The 25249-nt window shown below is 47.9% G+C and overlaps 1 protein-coding gene across 1 annotated transcript in view; it reads right to left on the bottom strand.

Annotated features, from left to right (window-relative positions):
• LOC132402321 (collagen alpha-1(XI) chain-like) overlaps nt 1-25249 on the bottom strand; it is a 404241-nt gene that overhangs the window by 290464 nt on the left and 88528 nt on the right. The window contains exons 5-9 of the mRNA XM_059985200.1: nt 11663-11782; nt 5859-5978; nt 3394-3672; nt 3249-3350; nt 438-1283 (exon numbers count right to left, since the gene is read on the bottom strand). Coding sequence (XP_059841183.1) covers nt 438-1283; nt 3249-3350; nt 3394-3672; nt 5859-5978; nt 11663-11782 — 1467 coding nt within the window. The remainder of the gene's footprint in view (nt 1-437; nt 1284-3248; nt 3351-3393; nt 3673-5858; nt 5979-11662; nt 11783-25249) is intronic.

Below are 25249 nucleotides of genomic sequence, written 5' to 3'. Positions count from 1 at the left end.
GGTTGTCATAGCCAGGAGTATATTAGGGATAAGATCCTGATACCTACTAAGTGTTCCCAATGGCATGTGTGTAAGCCTCTATGGTCTTATGGAGTTGCACAACACCCTCAGGGGCAGAGATAGAGTAGATAGTTATTATCCTTTCCGCTGGAAAGTCTAGAATGAAATGGCACAGGTTTAATACAAGAGAAAAGGAATTTAAAGGGGACCTGAGCAACAGGTTTTCGACACAGGGGATGGTGGGTATAGGGAATGAGCTCCCAGAGGAAGTGATGGAAGCAGGTACAAATTTAGAGCTTTAAGGCTTTTATACAGGTAGCTGGCCACAAAAGGAGTGGTGGCTTTGGACTTAATGCAGGTCTTGTGTAGACATGCTATATCTAGGCTGTGGACCCTGTTATTCCAACATGCATGCAAGTCATTGCAGGGAGACTCACACTTATTTCTGCAGCAACCCCTTGGCCAATGTTCTCCTCATCTGTGACCGATGGCTCCTTATCCTCATATTCTGTCACCTCATAATAATATTCATCGCCATAATGACTGGGGTCATATTCACTGGGGTCGTACTCAATATCGTACTCTTTGAAATCAGGATCATTGGTACTTGCACCTTTGGCAGGAGAACCTTTCAAGTCTTGGCCTTTGTGCTGTTGCCCGGTTAGTTCATGTTCAGTGAAGTCATATTCACTGGGGCCATACTCAGTATCATCTGCTTTGAAACTGGGATCATTGGACCTTAAACCTTCAACTGGAGAACCTCTGGAGTCTTGCCCTTTGAAGTCATATTCACTGGGGCCATACTCAGTATCATCTGCTTTGAAATTGGGATCATTGGACCTTAAACCTTCAACTGGAGAACCTCTGGAGTCTTGCCCTTTGAAGTCATATTCACTGGGGCCATACTCAGTATCATCTGCTTTGAAATTGGGATCATTGGACCTTAAACCTTCAACTGGAGAACCTCTGGAGTCTTGCCCTTTGAAGTCATATTCACTGGGGCCATACTCAGTATCATCTGCTTTGAAATTGGGATCATTGGACCTTAAACCTTCAACTGGAGAACCTCTGGAGTCTTGCCCTTTGAATTCATACTCATTGGGGTCATGCTCACTGGGGCCATGCCCTTTGAGGCTGTTTTCATTTTCACTGTATTCTTTGAAGTCGTGTTCGATGTACTCATACTCATTGAAGTTCTGTTCTTTTCCCTCTGAGTCTTTCTTGTCGGGATAATAATCATCTTCTCCAATCACATATTCTTTATAATCTTCTTCCATGTTGGTCTTAGTTTTATCCATGTGATTTGCGATGGTTCAGAAATGGAGAGTGATATAAGCAGAGTGTTAGCAAAGCAAAGATAAATTCCACACTACAGACCTTTGCAAAGTAGCCATGGAGATGGAAACAGGAATATCTGTGATGGTCTGGGGCAGTCGTTCCCTTTGGCAGGAAACTCTGGCCACCAGACATGTTTATTAGTTGTATCAGTGAGTTGGTCATTTTGGAAAGGAGCCTGATCCTCAGTGTAAGGGTCAGCATTAAGGGCAGGGGTTCATGAAGCAGAGCAGTGATGAGGGGGTTGACTTCATCTCCAGGCAGTCTTTGCAAATGAGTCTTAGCTTGGAGGCAAGGCCCAGCTCAGAATATTTAACATTTTTGCTTTGTTTGATTTCAGATTTCAATAACATTTCCCTTTTTTAACAGGGAAGGTTTCAGAATGATAAGAGAAAGGACACAAATGAGCAGTGCCACACTTTGCGAATCAAACCTCAAGACCATGGGCAGAGGTACAACACAGCCACACACTGCCTGTGGTCAACTCTGCATCTAATGCTGTAGAAGAAGCCACTTGGCCATCAAGTCTGTGCCAGCTCACAGATTCCCTACTAATTTTCCATGTCTCCTATTCCCCCACATAGATTCCACCCCTCACCCACACCCTGGGGACAACTTACAGTGACCAATTAACCTACCAACCTGCAAGTCTTTAGGATGTGGGAGGAAACCAGAGCACCCAAGGAAGTCCCTCACCATCACAGGGAAACAGTGCCTGAGATGGGGATTGAACTTGTGTCTCTGGGCTGTGAAGCAGCAGCTCTGTTGCTGAGTCACTGTGCTGTACTGAAAGATTTTACTAAGGGGTAGAATGGTGGAGGATTTGAGGATGTGCTAGGTACAAATCAGACAAGAACACAAGTACTGGGTGCAAGCCCAGAAAACCTTCCCCATCAGTAGCATGGGAACATCTCCACCAATACTGGGTCCTTCACCAATACTGGGACCTTCACCAATACTGGGTGATTCACAAATACTGAGTCCACATAGACTTGAAACTTCACAAATACTGGGTCCTTCACCAATACTGGGACCTTCACCAATACTGGGTGATTCACAAATACTGAGTCCACATAGACTTGAAACTTCACAAATACTGGGTCCTTCACCAATACTGGGACCTTCACCAATACTGGGTGATTCACAAATACCGAGCCCACATAGACTTGAAACTTCACAAATACTGGGTCCTTCACCAATACTGGGACCTTCACCAATACTGGGTGATTCACAAATACTGAGTCCACATAGACTTGAAACTTCACAAATACTGGGTCCTTTACCAGTCCTGGAACTCCCTCACACCAGCACTATGGAAGCAGCGTGTCACAGATGTGGCTCATCACCAGCTTGTGACGTTCAACTAAGGATGGACTTTTGGTGGTTACTGGTCAGAGAAATACAGTCAGTGTTCCTTGCTCCCAGGACCTGTAAGACTATTACATTCATGGGTAGAAGGACCTGTACTGTACTGTGGTGTTTCATCTTTCTGTTTTTATGAATCAGACAAAGTACAAACAATGTTAAAGCATTCCAAGGGCATCCACAGTGTGCCATCCTGCAGCAATTAATAAAAATACTTCTATTCAAATGAAACAGTGCAGAGGAAGTGAACAAGCCAGTGGATTTCAAACAAATTAACCAATTTGTTGTCACCAAAATCCAACATTCTGCTCAAAGATTAAACCATACCGCAGATCAGCCTTGCTCATCTCAGCTGTAGTGGCTCCAGGCTTGGGTCTTATTGTCGAGTTTCTGCAGCTCCCTCGAAGGCCCCACTATCTGTTATTCGGACACTGCTCTCCTCCTCCATGTGAGTTCTTCCCCTATCTCCAATACCAACTTTTCAAATGGCCTCCAAACAAACAGAGTGGAGGCACATCTCCCATCACCTCCCTCTCGTTATACCTTACCTCACTGCCTCTCTCACTCGCTGACGAAGAGCTGGTTGTTTCTTGAACAATCTCATAGTAATAATCCTCCGTGTGCTGCTCTGGTAAGAGGTTGCTCTGTTCCTGGGGAGACAGAGAGGAGGGATTTTAACCTCAAACCTATCACCCACTTCCGGAGAACGCTGCAGGCGACAGACAAGGGAAGAGCGCCTCGGCGAACAGATGGTTCATCAGAGATCTTCCAGTCTTCACCTGGAAAGATCTTGATCTCGTTGGCTACCTTTTCCCCCAGCTGGAGGTGGGTAAAGGTCAGCTGCTCGAACTGCTCCTGACCCCTCTTCTCAGATGTGAATATGTTTTTGGAAGGAGTCTTGGTCGAAACGCCCATAGTGTCTGTTCGCCCAGAAATGGTCTTCTCTTTGAAGAATAAACTGGGTTTGCTTGTCTGAAAAATGTACTGAGATGGAATGCAGAGACATGAATAACAGGAGGGGTGATGGGGTATGGGAGAGTAAGTGGAGGGAAGGGTGGGAGAGGAAGGTGGAGGGAGGGTGGGAGAAGGAGGTGGAGGGAGGAGTGAGAGAGGACAGTTGGGGGAGGGTTGGGAAAGGACAATGCAGGTAGGAATGTGAGAAATAGGAGGGGTGGGGGAAGATGGAGGAAGGAGTGAAGAGGGAGGTGGAGGGAAGGTAGGAGAGGGGTGAGGAGGGAGGGATGGGAGAGGAAAGTCAAGGGAGGGGTGGGAGAGAGAGGTGGAGGTAAGAATGGGAGAAAGATGATAGGGGGGAGTGGAGGGAAGGGTGGGAGAGGGAGGTGGAGGTAGGAATGGGAGAAATAGGAGGGTAGAGGACAGTAGAAGATGGGATGGGAGAGGTAGGTGGAGGGAGGGAGGGAGGGAGGGGTGGGTGGTACTGAAGGGACGGGAGAGGGAGGTGGAGGGAGAGATGAGAGAGGGAGAGGGAAGTTGAGGTAGGAATGGGAGAAATAGGATGGGGAGGGGAAAGTGTTGAGTGGGGTGGGAGAGATGAGAGGGAGGAATTGGTGGGAGAGGGAGGTGGAGGGTGGGTGGGAGAGATAAGTGGAGGAAGGGGCCGGAGAGGAAAGTTGAGGGAGAGGTGGGAGAGGGAAGTGGAGGGTGCGTGGGAGAGGGAGGAGGAGGTAGAGATGGGAGAAATTAGAGGGGGAGAGGATAGTGGTAGTAGGGGTGGGAGAGATCAGTGGAAGGAGGGGTGAGAGAGGAAGGTGCAGGTAGGAATGGGAGAAATAGCAAGGGAGAGGTAAGTGGAGGGAGGAAAGGGTGGGAAGGGTGGGAGAGATAGGTGCAGGTAGGGCAGGAGGGGTGGGAGAGGAATTAGAGGGAGAGGTGGGAGATGATTTAGAAGGAGGGCTGGGAAAGGGAAGTGGACAGGGAGGGAGGGGTGGGAGGAGGATGCATTTAAGAATGGGAGAAAGAGGAGGGAGGGAGAGGAAAGTGGAGGGGTAGGAGAGGGAGCTGGAGGGAAGGGTGTGAGTGGGAAGTGGAGGGATGAGTGGGAGTTGGAGGTGGAAAGAGTGGTGGGAGGGAATGTGGAGGTAGAAATGTGAGAAATTGGAGGGAGGGAAGGATGTTGGAAAGAGGCGAGGGAGAGATAAATGTAGGGAGGCATTGGGAGAGGAATTTGAGGGAAGGGTGAGAGAGGAAGGGATTGATGGGAGAGGAAAGTGGGGAGAGTGCTGGTAAAGGGAGGTGAAGGGAAGAATGCAAGAAATAGGAGAGTGGAGAGGGAGGTGGAGGGAGGGGTGAGAGAGATTGGTGGAGGAGTGGGAGAGGGAGGGGATGTAGGAATGGGAGAAATAGGAGGGGGAGAAGAAAGTGGAGGGGTGGGTGGGAGAGGGGAGAGGAAGGTGGAGGGAGGGGTGGGAGAGATAGATGGGTGAGAGAGGGAGGGAGGGGAGGGAGGGGTGGGAGAGGGATGGAGGGGTGGCAGAAGGAGACGAAGGAAGGAGTGGTAGAGAAAGAAGGAGGGAGGAGTGGGACAGGAAAGTGGAGGGAGGGGTGGAAGAGGAAAGTGGCGGTAGAAATGGAAGAAATTGGAGGGTGAGAGGATGGTGGAAGGAGGGGTGGAAGAGATTGGTGACAAGAGTGGTAGGTGCGATGGGAGAGGGACAGAGGTGGAGGGAGGGGTGGGGTGAGGAAAGAGGATGGAGGGGTGGGGAAGGTGGGAGAGGAGGTAGGGTGGGTGAGGAAGAAGAGGGAGGAATGGGAGAGTGAGGTGGAGGTAGGGATGAGAGAAATAGGAGGGGGAAAGTGGGAGGGTGGGGTGGGAGGGATGATGGATGGAGGGATGTGGTGATGGAGGGGTGGGAGGAGGTGATGATGGGTGGGGTGGGGGAGATGGAGGAAGGGGTGGTGGGACAGGTGGGACAGATAAGTGGAGGGAAGGGGTGGAAGAGGGTGTGGAGGGACAATAAGGGGGAAATAGATGGATGAGAAAGTAAGGATCTGAAGGGAGAGATGGAGTGGAGGGAGGGAGAGGATGGAAGACACAAGAATGGAGACACGAATGACATGACAAGACAAATGGAGCTGAGCAGAGGTGGCAAACAGACTGACACAGACCATGCTGGGCAGAGGACCCATCTCCTGGTTACCTGCGTTTGGCTTTCCTCCCCTCCCACTGTTGGCTGTTCCTCGGAGAGGTGATGGTAATAATGTGCAAAGTCTGAGTCACCATTACTGTACTCATACTCCAGGGAGTCCTCCAGGGGGAGCTATGTGTAAGGGCAAATGCAATGACAGTTAGCGATAGCTTGGTGAGAACAGGTTCAGAAGTCACCTGCTTCAACACCAGATGAAATATGTCCATGGAATCGAGGAGAAGCACCTCACTCCTTGGCTTGTGCATGGGTGATAGATAAATGTACCAACACTGGTCACCTTCCTGACCAGGCGGCATTGCAGACCACTCCATTGACAAGACCAACCAAGACCATATTTCCAAGAGCTCAGCAAGCTGCAGGGGGAGAGGGTAGATTTGGCCATGGCTGATGACCATGAGAATCTCCATCTCACTCAGAGGACCATGCGACAAAGATGGTGACCTTCGCTGAGGGAGACTGGTGAACAACAAAAAGAATTATTCACAGTGACAGGGGTTTGGGTCCAACTGGGAGGTCATTCCCAATGGAAGGGTGAGCAGTTATGATGGAGCAGGAGCCAGCAACATCTGTTTCTCCTCTTTATCCACACTGCCTCTTTCTGTACTGAGGTCTGCCTGTGATGAACAGGTCAACACTGGAGACTCATTGCAGCTTCTCATCCCATTGTTGGACTTGGTGAATGCAGTAGTGGGTGGAGCACAGACAATGGATAACAGCTCTGTCCCTTCACCACACCCCTGTATCCACTACCCAGGGAACAGAGGCAGTGCAGCACACTGAAGAGGAGTGAAAATGCTGGAGGGAGTGGAGGGGGAGGGTGTGGGGTGGTGCAGACCACAGTTGGGACCAGCAGAGCAAGACATAATGATCCTTTGTACAAGTGCAAGGGGAGACAGCAGATGTTCTGAACTTTGAGGTATTTGGCAGAGGCTCTGTCGGGGAAAGAGGTTTGAGAGCAAGAGGCCCAAGGGAGGGTCAAATGGTGAGAGAGAGAGAGAGTTGGTGAGGAGAGTTGGCAGGAAAGATTATGGAAGAGTGCCAGTGGGAGTGTCAAGAGACAAGGAACAAGGGGGGTGACGAAAGGAATTGGGGAGTTTTAGGAGGAATTTTAATGGTTGAGGGGAGTATCAAGGGTCGAGGTATTGAGAGTTGATAAGAGCGCTGAGGGGAGTTTTGAGAGTCAAGGGGAGTTTGAAGGGTCGAGGAAAATGTTGAGTGGAGTGTCGAGGGAAGTTTTGAGGGTCAAGGGGAATGTTAAGGGTTGAATGGAGTGTCAAAGGGAGTTTTGAGAATCAAAGAAAGCTTCGAGGATCAAGCAGAGTGCTGAATGTCAGGGGTGTCAAGGGTAGTTTCAAGGGGAATTTCAAAGGGAGTTTTGGGGGGGATCAAGAGGGTATTGAGGGGATGTCAAAGGGATTTTTGAGTTCAGTTTCAAGAGGTGTCAAGGGGCTTTGACAGGGTGTCTAGGGGCTTTTAAGGGGAGTTGCGAGGGGAATTTTGAGGGGTTTTGAGGAGACATCAAGGATCGATAGGGTGTTGAGGGACAAGAGGGATTTTGAGGATTGAAGCGTGTGACAAGAGGGTGTTGAGGGGATGTCAAGGGTTGAGTGAAGTGTTGAGGGGATTGTCAAGGGAATGTCAAGGGTCAGGGGCGTCAACAGATGAAGGCTGAGTCAAGGACTGAGGGACAAGGCAAGGGGCAAAGGGCAAAGAGAGTCTTGAAGAGAGAGTTGAGGGGAAGGAAAGGGAGAGTCAAGGTGAGGGTCGAGGGGTGGGTCAAGGGTAGAGTCAAAGTGAGGATCAAGGGTAGAGTTGAGGTGAGTCGAGTCGAGGGGAGAGTCAAGGGTCAGTGAAGAGGAAAGTGGAGGGGAGAGCCAAGGGCAGAGTCAAAGGTCAAGGGGAGAGTCAAGGGTTGAGGGATGAGGGATATGTTAAGGGATGAGTAGGGTGTCAAGGGTTGATGGTTGAGCCTAAGTGGGTGTCAGGGGATGTCAAGGGTCAAGAGGAGTATCAAGGGTGTGAGGAGAGTGTGTCAAGAGTTATTTGAGTGGGGTGTCAAAGGGTGAGTCAGGGGTGTTGAGGGATGAAGGGATGAGGTCGAGGGGAGAGCCAAAGTCAAAGGGAGATTCAAGGGATGAGAGGAGACTCAATGGGAAAGTTGATGCGAGAGTCAGGGGTCAAGGTGAGGGGAAAAGGGCGAGGGTCCAGGAAGGTGCAAGGGTTGAGAGGAATGTTGAGAGGAGAGTCAAGAGTTGAGGGGAGAGTTGATAAAAGAGTTGAGGGCTGAGGTTCAAGATGAGGATCAAGGGGCATGGTGAGGGTCTGAGGAATGGGCAAGGGTCAAGGAGAGTGCTGAGGCGAGACTCCAGAGTCAAGGGGAGGGTTTGGGGTGTAGGTGGTCAATGGGAAATTTGAAGGTAATGGGATAAGGTAAGTAGTGGGGGCAAATGGCTAGGGTTGAGGAGTGAGTGGAGAGTTGAGGGGAGAGTTGAGAGTTGAGGGGAGAGTCGCGAGTATAGAAGGAAGTAAAAGGGTCAGCAGTTGAGGAGAGAGTCAAAGATTGAGGGTTAAGGTGGGGATCAAGGGTCAAAGAGGTATCGAGGGTCAAGGCAAGGGGAGGGGTGAGGGATAACTGGTGAGGAGAAGGTCAAGGAGGGTGTTGAGGGAAGTTTTGAAGGTTGAGGGGAGACTCAAGAATCAAGATGGAGAGGGTCAATGGGAGAGTTGAGGCTGAGGGAAGAGTCAAAGGATGAGAAAAGAATCAAAGTCAAGGTGTGGAGCAAGGGGTGAGGATTGGGAGTGCAAGGTAAGGATCAAGTTGAGGGTTGAGGAGAGGGTCAAGAGGAGTGTCTTAGGGAGAATTGTGGGCTGAGGGGAGAGTCGAGAATCGAGGGTTGAAGTAAAGGTCGAGAAGAGAATCTTGGGTCATAGGGAATGTTGAGTGTCAAAAGGAGGATTGATGAGAGGGTCAAGGGGTAGTTCAAGCAGAGAGTGAAGGGTCGAAGAGAGCATCAAAAGGAGAGTCAAAAGTTGAGGGGACAATCAATGGTTGAGGGGGAGTCAAGGGTTCAGGGATGAGGAGAGAGTTGCAGGTCAAAGGGATCAAGGGTAAATCCAAGAAGCAAGGGACAAGTTGTGAGGGATGTGGGGAGAGCAAGTCAAGTGGAGAGCCAAGGATCGAAGGGAGTTTTGACAAAAAGACAGGGGAATTGAGAGTGGAGGGGTGAGTTGAGTGCAGAGTTAAGGGTCCAGGGGAGAGTTGAGGAATGAGTCAAGGGTCAAATGGAGAGTCAAGAGTCTAGGGTCAAGTGGAAAGTGGAGAGGTGAGGATTGAGGGGAGTTTGGTCATGGGTCAAAGTGGGAGTCAAGGGGAGAGTCGAGAGTCGAGGGGGAGTTAAAGGGAGAGCCAAGGGTCAAGGATGAGGAGAGAGTTGTGGGTCTAGGGTCAAGTGTCAAAGTGAGGAGCGAGGAACAAATCACGAGGGGAGAGGTTGTGAGGGGTGTGGGGAGGGCAGTGGTCAAGTGGAGAGACAAGGGTTGAGAGGAGTTTTGATGGATGAGGGGAGAGTTGAGAATGGAGAGGTGAGTTGAGTGCAGAGTCAAGGATCCAGGGGAGAGTCGAGGGAAGAATCAAGAGTCAAGGGGAGATTCAAGATACTAGGGTCAAGTAGTGAGTGGACAGTGAAGGGTCAAGGGTTGAAGGGGGAGAAAATAGTCTAGAGGAGAGTTAAGGGTCGACAGTCAAGGAGAGTCGAAGATTGAGGGTTGATGTGGGGATCAATGGCCAAGGGGGTGTCACAAGTCAAGGTAAGGTAGTGGGTAATATAGCAAGGGGTGAGGAGTGAGGCATAGTGGGCAAGGGATTAGGGGAAGGTCAAGGGGAGGGTTGAGGCAAGTTTTGAGGGTCCAGAGAAGACTCAAGAATCAAGGGGTGGGTCAAATGGAGAGTCAAGGGTCAAAGGGTGAGTCAAAGGTTGAAAAGAGCTTTCAGAAGAGAGTCAAAGGTTGAGGGGAGAGTCAAGGGTCGGGAGAAGGGTCAAAGAGAGAGTCGAGATGAAAGAAAGGGGTCAAGGGTTGAGCAAAGAGTCAAGTGGAGGCCCAGGAGGAGAGTTGAATGAGTCAAGGAGAGAATCAGGGGAGAGTCAAGGGTCAGGGTCGTGGGATGAGGAGAGATTTGAGGCTTGAGGGTCAAGGGTCAATGCAAGGAGCAAGAGTCAAATTGTGAGAGGCAAATTTGCAAACGGTGTGGAGAGGACATGGGTCAAGTGAAGAGACAAGTGTCGAGTGGAGTATTAATGTATAAGGGGAGAATTGAGAATGGAGAGGTGAGTTGAGCGCAGTCAAGTGTCCATGGGAGATTCAAGAGAGTCAAGTGGTGAGTGGAGAGTAGAGAGGCAAAAGTCGAGGGGCGAGAGGAGTGGTGAGAGCCGAGTGTTGAGGGGAGTGGCAAGGTGAGAGGTGAGGGGAGTTTTGTGGGTCGTGGAAAGTCAAGCATCAAGGGCAAGGGTTAAGAGTCAAGTCAAGGGGCAGGGGACGAGAAGTAAGGGGTGGGGGGGGTTGTGGTTGAGTAGAGAGTCGAGCGTCAAGATGAGGGTCAAGGATCTAGGGGAGAGTTGAGGGGTGAGGGAAGAGTTGAGGGTTAAGCTGAGAGTAGAGTCTTGAGGGTCAAGGCAAGGGGTGAAAGCGTTGGAAGGGGCATGGGTCGAGTGGAGCATCGAGAGGAGAGTTGAGAGTCAAGGGGAGAATTGAGGATCATTGAGGGGAGAGTTGAGGGTCAAGGGTAGCATCGAGGATCAAGTGGGGAGTCAAGGGTCAAGTGGAAAGTGTCAAGGGTCAGGGGAGAGTCAAGGGTCAAGAGCAGTTGAAGGTCAACAGGAAAGCCAAGGGGAGAGAGGAGAGTTGAGGATTGAGGCTCAGGGTTGAGAGTCAAGGGGAAAGTTATAATCAAGGGTCGAGAGTTGTGGAGGTTTGAGGCCAGATGCGAGAGTCAAGGGGTGAGTTGAGTTAAGGAACGAGGATCACGGTGAGGGTTGAGAGTCAAGGTGATAGGCAAGAATTGAAACAAGGGGTGAGATTCGAGTGTTGAGGGAAGATTCAAGGATCAAAGGGAGAGTCAGGGTCAAGGGGAGAGTCGAGGGTCAAGGATCGAGGGGAGATTCAAGGGCAGAGTAGATTGTTGAGGGTCGAGGGTTGATGGTCAAGTCATATGGTGTGGGACAAAGTGTGAGTGTTGAGGCGAGGGTCAAGGGGAGGCATGAGGGTCAAAGGAGGAGTTGTGGGTCAAGGGTCAAGGCATGGGCAAAGTGTGAAGATCGAGGCGAGGGTCAATGGGAGAGTCGAAGGTAAAGTGGAGAGTTGAGAGTCAAGGAGAATCGAGGGTCAAGTGTCAAGGGCACTGTTAAAGGTCAAATGTCAAGAATAAGTGAGAGTGCTAGTTTGCGATCAGCAAGCTTAAGCAGTGGGGAGCATGGGTTCAGATCAAGGTCAACGCAGTGTCCAAAGCTAGAACCCGGGTCCAGATTTGTGCTGCAGAGACAGTGTGACGGAGTGGGATTCTGAACTCTCTGACCCACTGACCCCAACAACAGCTCTTCAACCCACTCCCCACCCCTCCTTCTCCCCCCTCTCCTTTGCCCCATCCCACTTCACCTCCCTTACTGCTCCCTCTTCTCCTCCCCACCCCTGCCTCACCCCTCCCTCTCCCCTCCCCCACCTCCCCCATCCATTTTCCCCTCAGCCCCCCCATTCCCTACCTCCCCCATCCTGGACCACCTGAGCCTGAAAGGTTGCCTGACCTGGGCCTCCTGCGCCTGTGGTAACTGGGGCAGTGGAGTATTGCAGTCGGGGCTGTAATGGTCACAGTAATCGTAGGCCGCTCGGGGATCTGGAACGATCAACAGCTGCTGGATATCCCCCTGAGAACACAAACAACAGAGAAGACTCATAAGAAATCATTAGCAGGGGCACAAAACCAATGGGAGAGCAGGAAAGATGGGCTAAGTGGCCTAATACTGCACCTGTATCTCAGAGACCTTGCATCTCCCAACAGATAGATACAGAGACAACACACTCAGACAGGGCAGATTCCAGGTAAAATCTAAGAAAATATTGGAATCACTCAGTGGGCTGGGCTGAGCCAGAGAGGAGTGGGTTCACATTCAGGATGGTCATGTCCAGAGATGTTTAAACTGATCACAACCCTGTCTCAGCCTGGACAGCTCTTGGAAATCTAAACTCAGTACCTCCCCTCTCACAGTGTGATCCTCCCTCTCTTCCCACCTGTGGTGAGGAATTTGATGCCGTGGAATTCGGAGTGTGCTGGAATTCTATGCCAATGTACAGCGGGGTGCCTGGCTGCAATGCGCCAGTCCAGTCCCCCGGGATGATGACAAACAGATTCCCCGCTGCTGCTCTGCGCTCTGCATCAGGTTTCCCAAGCATCTGGAGAACATTAAATCAGCCAAAGACACAAGCAATCTCTCACACTTGTTCTCCTGCTAATTACTGCATAGTAAACTATAAACTGCAACATTTGGGCTTCCAAATGAGCATACCAGTAAATCTACAGGGCTTGGCTGGCAGTTTACACAGAAACACAGACAGACAATTCACACAATCAACAGATGCTTTCAGTAGTGAAACAAATTGATTGATCATCTAATCTTAGAGAGTGTAGACTTAGCAAGAGAGAATGAGGACACACAAATGAAGCAAAGAGTGAAATGTCAAGGACGTGACATTTCAGTGGTTTGACAACCTATCTCGACATTAAGGTTTCAGCTAGGAAAACATACCACTCGGGTCACAAGGAACAGACTGGGCACAGGCAGAGCTGTGGTTAACTGTGTACAGGTCAGCATGTGTCTCTGCTAGCGGCACTGTCTACAGATCTGAGTGTAATGGTTCTGGGGGTACTTCATACAGGTTAGCATGTGTTGGTGCTAGTGGGACTGTCTGCAGGTCTGGGTGTGATCGTGCCAAGGGAACTGTATACAGGTCAGCATGTGTCTCTGCTAGAGGGACTGTCTGCAGGTCTGGGAGTGATAGTGCCAGGGGAACTGTGCACAGGTCTGTGTGTGATGGTTCTGGGGATTCTGTGTATGTGGCTGTGCTGGATGTACAGTGTACGGCTCTGTGTATGACCATGCTGGGGTTACCATGTGCTGGTGAGGTAGTAACAGGGGACAAAAAAAAAAGGCAGATGAACTTTACGTATACTTTGCATCTGTCTTCACTATAGAAGACACTCACAGTATGCCAGAGGAAAAAGTGCCAGGCAAACTCAAAGGTCTTAAGGTGCGTAAGTCACCTGGACAAAGCAGACTACATCCCAGAGTCCTGAGAGAGATTGCTGAAGAGATACAGATGCATTGATCATGATCTTTCTAGAATCACTTGATTCTGGCATGGTCCCAGAGAACTGGAAAATTGCAATTGTCATATCACTCTTTAAGAAGGGAGGAAGGCAAAGGAAAGGAAATTATAGACCAGTTAGTCTAACCTCAGTGGTTGGGAATGTGTTGGACCCCAAGGCATTCTACAAGTACGTGAATAGCAAGAGGATAAGATGTGAAAGAATAGGACCTATTAAGTGTGACAGTGGGAAAGTGTGTATGGAATCGGAGGAAATAGCAGAGGTGCTTAATGAATACTTTACTTCAGTATTCGCTATGGAAATTGATCTTGGTGATGGTGTTGTAAACTTGCAGCAGACTGAAAAGCTTGAGCATGTAGATATTAAGAAAGAGGATGTGCTGGAGCTTTTGGAAAGCATCAAGCTGGATAAGTCGCCGGGCCCGGATGAGATGTACCCAAGGCTACTGTGGGAGGCAAAGGAGGACATTGCTGAGCCTCTGGCGATGATCTTTGAATCATCAAATGGGTACAGGAGAGGTTCCAGAAGATTGGAGGGTTGTGAATGTTCCTTTATTCAAGAAAGGGAGTAGAAATAGCCCAGGAGATTAACAAGTGAGTCTTACTTCAGTGGTTGGAAAGTTGATGGAGAAGATCCTGAGAGGCAGGATTTATGAACATTTGGAGAGATATTTTCAATCGAAGCAAGAGGCTGAGAGTGGAAGACTGAAGCATCACAGAGGGAAGGTCGTTTTTCTTTTCTTTAACTGATCGGGAAAAAGAGGCTAGACTGCGCAGGCACATGATGTAGTGCGCCAAATTTTAAAAGAAAGACCGCCGTATACAGCAGCCATTGTCGTAGCGGTCATCGTTGGAGTGGACTGAGTCGGAGTGGAACAGCTTTGGCTCAATCAGGCTTCAGCGAGGGTAGGTTCTGATAAGTTTCTGTTTTTCTTCTTTTTTTTTGATCAGACTAGACAGAATGCCAGGCAGGATGTTGGAATGCTCCTCTTGCAGGATGTGGGAAGTCAGGGAGACCTCCGGTCTCCCTGACAACAATACCTGCATGAAGTGCATCCAGCAGCAGCTCCTAACAAACCGCGTTAGGGAACCGGAGCAGGAGCTGGATGACCTCTGGATCATTTGGGAGACTGAGCAGTTTATAGATAGTAGCTTCTGGAAGGTAGTTACACCTAAGGAACAGGACACAGGTAATTGGGTTAGCATCAGGCAAAGGAAGGGGAAAGGGCAAGTAGTGCAGGATTCCCCTGTGGCTATTCCCCTCCAAAACAGGTAAACCAATTTGGATACTGTTGGGGGGAGGGGTGGCTTACCTGGGACAAGCTGCGGCAGCCGGATCTCTGACACTGAGTCTGGTTCTGCAGTGCAGAAGGGAGGGGTGAAGAAGAGGAGAGCGGTAGTGATAGGGGACTCCTTAGTCAAAGGTACAGACAGGAAATTCTGTGGTCGTGACAGAGACTCCCAGATGGTTTGTTGCCTCCCGGGTGCCAGGGTCAGGGATGTCTCTGATCACGTGCACAGCATTCTGAAGTGGGAGGGTGAGCAGCCAGATTTCGTGGTACACATCGGTACCAATGACATAGGTAGAAAGGTTCAGGAGGTCCTGAAGAGTGAGTACGGAGAGCTTGGTAGGAAGTTGAAAAACAGGACCTCGACGGTAGTAATCTCCGGATTGCTGCCTGTGCCACATGCCAGTGAGGGTAAGAGTAGGATGCTCTGGCAGATGAACACATGGCTGAGAAACTGGTGTAGGGGGCAGGGTTTCAGATTTTTAGAGCATTGGGACCTCTTCTGGGGCAGGTGGGACCTGTACAAGAGAGATGGGTTACACCTGAACTACAAGGGGACCAATATAGTTCAGGGAGGTTTGTTAGTGTTATTGGGGATGGTTTAAATTAGATTTGCAGGGAGATGAGAACCAGAGTGCCAGAGTAGATAGTGGAATGGGGGTAAAAATAAATGATGTTAAAAGTTCATGCAAAGTCACAAATAGTAAGGTTTTGTGTGGTAGTAATAATCTTCTGAGGTGTGTCTATTTCAATGTGAGGAGCATTGTGGGAAAGGCAGATGAGCTGAGGGCTTGGATTGACACATGGAATTATGACATCATAGCCATTACTGAAACCTAACTACAGGATGGGCAGGACTGGCAGCTCAATGTTCCAGGGTTCTGATGTTTCAGACGTGATAGAGGCAGAGCGATGAAGGGTGGCGGGGGGGGGGGGGGGGAAATCAGGGAAAATATTACAGCAGTTCTTCGGCAGGACAGTTTAGAGGGCTTGTCTACTGAGGCCATATGGGTGGAGCTGAGAAACAGGAAAGGTATGACCACATTAATAGGGTTGTATTATAGACCACCCAATAGTCAGCAAGAATTGGAGGAGCAAATCTGCAGAGAGATAACAGACAACTGCAGGAGACAGAAAGTTGTGATTGTAGGGGATTTTAATTTCCCACATATTGATTGGGACTCCCATACTGTTAAAGGTCTAGATGGGTTAGAGTTTGTAAAATGTGTTCAGGAAAGTTTTCTAAATCAATGTATAGATGTACCAACTAGGGAGGATGCAATATTAGATCTCCTATTAGGAAATGAGTTAGGGCAGGTGACGGAAGTGTGTGTAGGGGAACACTTTGGTTCCAGTGATCATAACGTCATTACTTTCAATTTGATCATGGATAAAGATAGATCTGGTCCTCGGGTTGAAGTTCTAAACTGGAAAAGGGCCAAATTTGAAGAAATGAGAAAAGATCTAAAAAGTGTAGATTGGGACAGGTTGTTCTCTGGCTGTGATTGGTAAGTGGGAGGCTTTCAAAGGAGAAATTTTGAGCGTGCAGAGTTTGTATGTTCCTGTCAGGGTTAAAGGCAAAATGAATAAGAATAAGGAACCTTGGTTCTCGAGGGATAATGGAACTCTGATAAAGAAGAAGAGAGAGATGTATAACATGTATAGGCAACAGGGAGGGAATAAGATGCTTGAGGAGTATAAAAAGAGTAAGAAAATACTTAAAAAAGAAATCAGGAGGGCTAAAAGAAGACATGAGGTTGCTTTGGCAGTCAGGGTGAAGGATAATCCTAAGAGCTTCTACAGGTATGTTAAGAGCAAAAGGATAGAAAGGGATAAAATTGGTCCTCTTGAATATCAGAGTGGTTGGCTATGTATGGAACCAAAAAAATGGGAGAGATATTAAATGGGTTTTTTGCATCTGTATTTACTAAGGAACCTGGAATGGAGTCTATGGAAACTAGGCAAACAAGTCGGGAGGTCATGGAACTTATACAGACTAAAGAGGAGGAGGTGCTTGCTGTCTTGAGGCAAATCAGAGTAGATAAATACCCATGACTTGACAGAATATTCCCTCGGACCTTGAAGGAGACTAGTGTTGAAATTGCAGGGGCCCTGGCAGAAATATTTAAAATGTCGATAGCCATGGGTCAGGTGCCTGGATCTACATGTATTTGGATAGACAAGCTTATTAGAAAAAGTCAGCATGGCTTTGTGTGTGGTAGGTCATGTTTAACCAATCTATTAGAGTTTTTCGAGGAAGTTACCAGGAAAATGGATGAAGGGAAGGCAGTGGATGTTGTATACATGGACTTCAGTAAGGCCTTTGACAAGGTCCCGCATGGGAGGTTAGTTAGGAAGATTCAGTCGCTAGGTATACATGGAGAGGTAATAAATTGGATTAGACATTGGCTCAATGAAAGGAGTCAGAGAGTGGTAGTGGAGGATTGCTTCTCTGAGTGGAGGCCTGTGACTAGTGGTGTGCCACAGGGATCAGTGCTGTGTCCATTGTTATTTGTCATCTATATCAATGATCTAGATGATAATGCAGCAAATTGGATCAGCAAATTTGCTGATGATACAAAGATTGGAGGTGTAGTGGACAGTGAGGAAGGTTTTCAAAGCTTGCAGGAGGATTTGGACCAGTTGGAGGAATGGGCTGAGAAATGGCAGATGGAGTTTAATGCGGACAAGTGTGAGGTATTGCACTTTGGAAGGTCAAACCAAGGTAGAACATACAAGGTAAATGGTAGGACACTGAGGAGTGCAGTAGAACAGAGGGATCTGGGAGTACAGATACATAATTCCCTAAAAGTGGCGTCACAAGTAGATAGGATTGTAAAGAGAGCTTTTGGTACATTGGCCTTTATAAATCAAAGTATTGAGTATGAGTTGGAATGTAATAGTGAGGTTGTATAGGACATTGGTGAGACCGAATTTGGAGTAGTTGTTCAGTTTTGGTCACCTAATTACAGGAAGGATATTAATAAGGTTCAAAGCATGCAGAGAAGGTTTACAAGGCTGTTGCTGGGACTTGAGAAACTGAGTTACAGAGAAAGGTTGAATAGGTTAGGGCTTTATTCCCTGGAGCCTAGGAGAATGAGGGGTGATTTGATAGAGGTGTATAAAATTAAGATGGGTATAGATAGAGTGAATGCAAGCAGGCTTTTCCCACTGAGGCCAGGGGAGTAAAAAAACAGAGGTCATGGGTTAAGGGTGAAGGGGGAAAAGTTTAAAGGGAACATTGGGGGGGGCGGACTTCTTCATACAGAGAGTGGTGGGAGTGTGGAATGAGCTGCCAGATGAAGTGGTAAATGCGGGCTCACTTTTGACATTTAAGAAAAACTTGGACAGGTGTATGGATAAGAGGGGTTTGGAGGGATTTGGCCCAGGTGCAGGTCAGTGGGACTAGGCAGAAAAATGGTTCAGCACAGCCAAGGAGGGCCTGTGCTGTAATGTTCTATGGTTCTATAATGTGATTAAGGAATAGGCAGCGTGGCTTTGTCAAGGGCAGGTCGTGCCCTGAGAACCTGACTGAGTTTTTTGAGGATGTGACTAAACACATTGACGAAAGAAGAGCAATGAAAGAAGTGTATATGGATTTCAGCAAGGCATTTGATAAGGTACCCCATGCAAGGCTTATTGAGAAAGTAAGGAGGCAAGGGATCAAAGGGGACATTGCTTTGTGGATCCAGAACTGGTTTGCCCACAGGGCAAAGACTGGTTGTAGACAGGTCATATTCCACATGGAGGTCGGTGACTAGTGGTGTGCCTCAGGGATTTGTTCTGGGACCCTTACACTTAATGATTTTTATAAATGACCTGGATGAGGAAGTGGAGGGATGGGTTAGTAAGTTTGCTGATGACACAAAGGTTGGAGGTGTTGTGGATAGTGTGGAGGGCTGTCAGGGAATACAGCGGGACATTCATATGATGAAAAACTGGGCTGAGAAGTGACAGATGGAGTTCAACCCAGATAGGTGTGAAGTGGTTCATTTTGGTAGGGCAAATATGATGGCAGAATATAGTATTAATGGTAAGACTCTTGGCAGTGTGGAGGATCAGAGGGATCTTGGAGTCCGAGTCAATAGGACACAGCGTTGGTTTACGCTGTGGTTAAGAAGGCATACGGTGTATTGGCCTTCATTAATCGTAGAATTGAATTTAGGTGCCAAGAGGTAATGTTGCAGCTATACAGGACCCTGGTCAGACCCCACTTGGAGTACTGTGCTTAGTTCTGATCGCCTCACTACAGGAAGGACGTGGAAGCCATAGAAAGGGTGCAGCGGAGATTTACAAGGATGTTGCCTGGATTGGGGAAGTATGCCTTATGAAAACATGTTGAGTGAACTCAGCCTTTTCTCCTTGGAACAACGGAGGATGAGAGGTGACTTGATAGAGGTGTATAAGATGATGAGAGGCATTGATCGTGTGGATAGTCAGAGGCTTTTCCCCAGGGCTGAAATGATTGCCACAAGGCGACACAGGTTTAAGGTGCTGGGGAGTAGGTGCAGCGGAGATGTCAGGGGTAAGTTTTTTACTCAGAGAGTGGTGAGTGTGTGGAATGGGCTGCCGGCAATGGTGGTGGAGGCAGATACGATAAGGTCTTTTAAGAGTCTTTCAAATAGGTAAATGGAGCTTAGAAAACTAGAGGGCTATTGGTAAGCCTAGTAACTTCTAAGGTAGGGACATGTTCGGCACAACTTTGTGGGCCGAAGTGCCTGTATTGTGCTGTAGGTTTCCTATGTTTCTATAAAAACAAGGAGTTAATGCTAAGGTTTTATACGGCACTATTCAGGCCACATTAAGAGTATTGTCAACAGCTTTGGGCCTCATATCTCAGAACAGATGTGAAGTCATTTGAGAGAGACCAGAGAAGGATCACAAGGATGATTCTGGAAACATCTGAGAAGCAATTGGCACCTTTAGGCCTGTACTCAATGGAATTAAGAAGAATGCAGGAGGATTTAACTGAAACCTATCGAATGTTGGAAGGACTAGACAGGATAGATGTTGAGAGGATGGTTCCTGTGGTGGGGGTATCCTGAACTAGAGAGCACAACCTCAAAATTGAGAGACAACCTTTTAGATCAGAAGTAAGGAGGAATTTTTTAGCCAGAGAGTCGTGAATCTGTGGAATGCTCTGCCACAGACATCAGTGGAGGACAAGTCCGTGGGTGTATTTAAGGCGGAAGTTGATCATATACTGATCAGTCAAGCATCAAAGGAGATGGCAAGAGGCAGGTGTATGGGGTTGAGTGGGATCCAGGATCAGCCATGATGGAATAGCGGAGCAGACTCGATGGGTTGAATGGCCTAATTCTGCTCCTATGTCTTCAGGTCTGTGTGTGACGGTGCTGGGGTACTCTGTACGGGTCTGTTTATAACCGTGTTGGGAGTGCTATGTTCAGGTCTGTGTATGACCATGCTGGGGTACTCTGTATGTTCAGGTCTGTGTATGACCATGCTGGGGTACTCTGTATGGGTCTGTTTATAACCGTGTTGGGAGTGTTATGTTCAGGTCTGTGTGTGACGGTGCTGGGGTACTCTGTACGGGTCTGTTTATAACCGTGTTGGGAGTGCTATGTTCAGGTCTGTGTATGACCATGCTGGGGTACTCTGTATGGGTCTGTTTATAACCGTGTTGGGAGTGCTATGTTCAGGTCTGTGTATGACCATGCTGGGGTACTCTGTATGTTCAGGTCTGTGTATGACCATGCTGGGGTACTCTGTACGGGTCTGTTTATAACCGTGTTGGGAGTGTTATGTGCAGGTCTGTGTATGACCGTGCTGGGGTACTCTGTACGGGTCTGTTTATAACCGTGTTGGGAGTGTTATGTTCAGGTCTGTGTATGACCATGCTGGGGTACTCTGTACGGGTCTGTTTATAACCGTGTTGGGAGTGTTATGTTCAGGTCTGTGTATGACCATGCTGGGGTACTCTGTATGGGTCTGTTTATAACCGTGTTGGGAGTGTTATGGTCAGGTCTGTGTATGACCATGCTGGGGTACTCTGTATGGGTCTGTTTTTTAACCGTGTTGGGAGTGTTATGTTCAGGTCTGTGTATGACCATGCTGGGGTACTCTGTATGGGTCTGTTTATAACCGTGTTGGGAGTGTTATGTTCAGGTCTGTGTATGACCGTGCTGGGGTACTCTGTATGGGTCTGTTTATAACCGTGTTGGGAGTGTTATGTTCAGGTCTGTGTATGACCATGCTGGGGTACTCTGTATGGGTCTGTTTATAACCGTGTTGGGAGTGTTATGTTCAGGTCTGTGTATGACCATGCTGGGGTACTCTGTATGGGTCTGTTTATAACCGTGTTGGGAGTGTTATGTTCAGGTCTGTGTATGACCGTGCTGGGGTACTCTGTACGAGTCTGTTTATAAACTGTGTTGGGAGTGTTATGTGCAGGTCTGTGTGTGACGGTGCTGGGGTACTCTGTACGGGTCTGTTCATAACCATGTTGGGAGTGTTATGTTCAGGTCTGTGTATGACCGTGCTGGGGTACTCTGTACGAGTCTGTTTATAAACTGTGTTGGGAGTGTTATGTGCAGGTCTATGTATGACCGTGCTGGGGTACTCTGTATGGGTCTGTTTATAACCGTGTTGGGAGTGTTATGTTCAGGTCTGTGTATGACCGTGCTGGGGTACTCTGTATGGGTCTGTTTATAACCATGTTGGGAGTGTTATGTTCAGGTCTGTGTATGACCGTGCTGGGGTACTCTGTATGTTCAGGTCTGTGTATGACCGTGCTGGGGTACTCTGTATGTTCAGGTCTGTGTATGACCGTGCTGGGGTACTCTGTACGGGTCTGTTTATAACCATGTTGGGAGTGTTATGTTCAGATCTGTGTATGACCGTGCTGGGGTACTCTGTACGGGTCTGTTTATAACCATGTTGGGAGTGTTATGTTCAGGTCTGTTTATAACCTTGCTGGGGTACTCTGTATGTTCAGGTCTGTGTATGACTGTGCTGGGGTACTCTGTACAGGTCTATGTTGTACATGCTTCACTGCAGTGTACAAGAGTGGCATTGGATCATAAAAGCAGCAGAACCATAGAGGCAAAACAGGACATCTGGGATTTCTAGTCTTTGACTTCCAGGAGGGCTGCCTGAATCATAGCCATTGATACCCCATGTAGAGTGGCTTTTATATTCTAGTCCCCTTGAAATAAATGCCAACATTGCATTTGCCTACTTTACCACAGACTCAACCTGTAAATTATCCTTCTGGAAGCCTTGCATGAAGGCTCATTCGTCCCTCTGCAACCCTAATGTTTGTATTATTACAGACCTTTTCCAGCTTCCTTTGCAAACTCAACCCCCCATCTTGGCAACTATTTGGAGGCCAATATAGGATTCCCATAATGGTTTCTTAATCCTTGCAATTTCTTAACTCCACACACAAAGATTCAACATTTTCTGACTCTATGTCACCTCTTTCTAAAGACGTAATTCGATCTCTTACCAACACAGACATATCATCACCTATGCCTTTCTGCCTGACCTTTCAATACAAAGTATACCCTTTGATGTTAAGCTCCCAACTGTGGCCTTCTTTCAGCCATGACTCAGTAATGCCCATGGCGTCATACCGACCAATCTCCAATTGCGTCATCAGTTCATTCCCCTTATTCCAATCCTATGCACATTTAAATACAGCACCTTCATTCCTGCATTCTTCGCCCTTTTGAATTATGCATATGTGGTACAATTTAACTCTTTGATACATTAGCATTTGTACCCAAACTTTCCTTACATGTACATTACCTACATCACCTACTTGTAAACCTGCATCTCATCCTCAGCTCTGTCAGACTGGTTCCCATATCCAGCCATATTAGATTAAACCAGTCCCAACAGCTCTGGTAAACCTATCTGCAAGAATATTGGTCACCTTCAGATTAAAGTGCAACCAACTCACTTTTTTACAGGTCACACCTGAGGGACTGGACGGTAGGAAGAGATTAAGTTGCTGTGTTATTCATTCAAAGTTCGAGAATGAGGAGTGAATTTACAAAATAATGAAGAGCATAGGGAGGGTCTTTTTCCCAAGATGGGGTTCTGCGACTTTTACTCAACTCTGTAACGAACTGATGTTGAGGCTCTGGTCTGATCCAGCTGCTCTGGGCTTCATGTCTATGGACTCATTTTTGTTCTGTATGCTATTTGCTTACTTTTCTTGTTTGCACAATTCGTTTTTTTTTCTCTGCACATTGGGTTTCTTTGTTTTATGGCTGTCTATAAGGAGCCGAATTTCAAAGTTGAAAGTAGAAACATAGAAAACCTACAGCACAATACAGGCCCTTTGGCCCACAAAGCTGTGCTGCACATGTCCCTTCCTCAGTAATTACTAGGCTTACACATAGGCCTCTATTTTTCTAAGCTCCATTCCACGTACTCACCATTCTCTGAGTAAAAATCTTACCCCTGACATCTCCTCTGTACCTATTCCCCAGCACCTTAAACCTGTGTCCTCTCATGGTAGCCATTTCAGCCCTGGGAAAAAGCCTCTGACTATCCACACAATCTATGCCTCTCATCATCTTATACACCACTATCAGGTCACCCTTCAACTTCCGTCGCTCCAAGGAGAAAAGGCTGAGTTCACTCAACCTATTCTCAAATGGCGTTTAGGCCAGATTTAGGCCAGTTAGAAGACTGGGCTGAATGATGGCAGATGGAGTTTAATGCTGATAAGTGTGAGGTGCTACATTTTGGTAGGACTAATCAAAATAGGACATGTATGGTAAATGGCAGGGCATTGAGGAATGCAGTAGAACAGAGTGATCTAGGAATAATGATGCATAAGTTCCCTAAAGGTGGAATCTCATGTGGATAGGGTGGTGAAGAAAGTTTTGGTATGCTGGCCTTTATAAATCAGAGCATTGAGTATAGGAGTTGGGATGTAATGTTAAAATTTTACAGGGCATTGGTGAGGCCAATTTTGGAGTATTGTATACAGTTCTGGTCACCGAATTATAGGAAAGATGTTAACAAAATAGAGAGAGTACAGAGAGGTAGTCACACCTAGGCTGGAGGAAGCAGGTCGTTGGGTGACAGTCCGAGGGGGTGAAAGTAGACAGTCCGAAGGAGAGTAGACAGGTAGTGCAGAGCACCCCTGTAGCCATTCCCCTGAATAATACGTTTACCGTCCTGGATGCTGCTGGTGAGGACGACCGACCAGGTGTGAGCCACGGTGGCAGGGCCTCTGGCACTGTCTGACCCTGTGGTGTAGAAGGATGGGACGGAAACGAGGAGAGCTGTCGTCATTGGAGACTCTATAGACAGGGGAGCAGACAGGAGATTTTGTGGATGTGAGAAGGAAACCCACATGGTTTGTTGCCTCCCGAGTGCCAGGGTCCAGGATGTCTCTGACCGGGTGTATGACATCCTGGTACAAGGGGGAAAGCAACCAGAAGTTGTGATACATGTTGGGACCAATGACATAGGCAGGAGAGGGATGAGGTCCTGAAGTGTGAGTTTCGGGAACTAGGCAGAAGGCTGAAGAACAGGACCTCAAGGGTGGCGTTCTCAGGATTGCTGCCAGTACTATGTGATAGTGATGGTAAGAATTGGAGGAGATGGCAGTTAAATGTGTGGCTGAGGAGTTGGTGCAGGGCGCAGGGTTTTAGATTTTTGGACAATTGGGATCTCTTCTGCGGAAGGTGGGACCTGTACAGATTGGATGGGTTGCACCTAAACTTGAGGGGGAGCAATATTCTTGCTGGTAGGTTTGCTAGCATGGTTCGGGAGGATTTAAACTAATTTGCAAGGGGGATGGGACCCGGAACAATAGAATAATGAAAGAAGTGCATGGAGTAAAGCCAGATCTAACATATAGAGAGGCTTTGAGGAAAGAGTAGCAGAATAAAAGGTATAAAGGTAGTAAGGTAGAAGGGCTAAAGTGTGTGTACTTCAATGCAAGAAGCATCAGGAACAAAGGTGATGAACTGAGAGCTTGGATACATACATGGAATTATGATGTAGTGGCCATTACAGAGACTTGGCTGGCACCAGGGCAGGAATGGATTCTCAATATTCCTGGATTTCAGTACTTTAAAAGGGATGGGGGGAGGAGGGGTGGCATTACTGGTCAGGGATTCTATTACAGCTACAGAAAGGGTGGGTAATGTAGCAGGATCCTCTTTTGAGTCAGTATGGGTGGAAGTCAGGAACAGGAAGGGAGCAGTTACTCTACTGGGGGTATTCTATAGGCCCCCTGGTACCGAGGAACAGATTGGGAGGCAGATTTTGGAAAGGTGCAAAAATAACAGGGTTGTTATCATGGGTGACTTTAACTTCCCTAATATTGATTGGCACTTGATTAGTTCCAAGGGTTTAGATGGGGCAGAGTTTGTTAAGTGTGTCCAGAATGGATTCTTGTCACAGTATGTTGACAAGCTGACTAGGGGGAATGCCATACTAGATCTAGTATTAGGTAACTAACCGGGTCAGGTCACAGATCTGTCACTGGGTGAGCATCTGGGGGACAGTGATCACCGCTCCCTGGCCTTTAGCATTATCATGGAAAAGGATAGAATCAGAGAGGACAGGAACATTTTTAATTGGGGAAGGGCAAATTATGAGGCTATAAGGCTAGAACTTGCGGGTGTGAATTGGGATGATGTTTTTGCAGGGAAATGTACTATGGACATGTGGTCGATGTTTAGGGATCTCTTGCAGGATGTTAGGGATAAATTTGTCCCAGTGAGGAAG

The sequence above is a fragment of the Hypanus sabinus genome, chromosome 11, assembly GCF_030144855.1.
Source record: "Hypanus sabinus isolate sHypSab1 chromosome 11, sHypSab1.hap1, whole genome shotgun sequence".
NCBI classification, from domain to species: Eukaryota; Metazoa; Chordata; class Chondrichthyes; order Myliobatiformes; family Dasyatidae; genus Hypanus; species Hypanus sabinus.
Note: the sequence above shows the minus strand (reverse complement) of the source record. Positions and strands in the feature narration are given on the sequence as shown.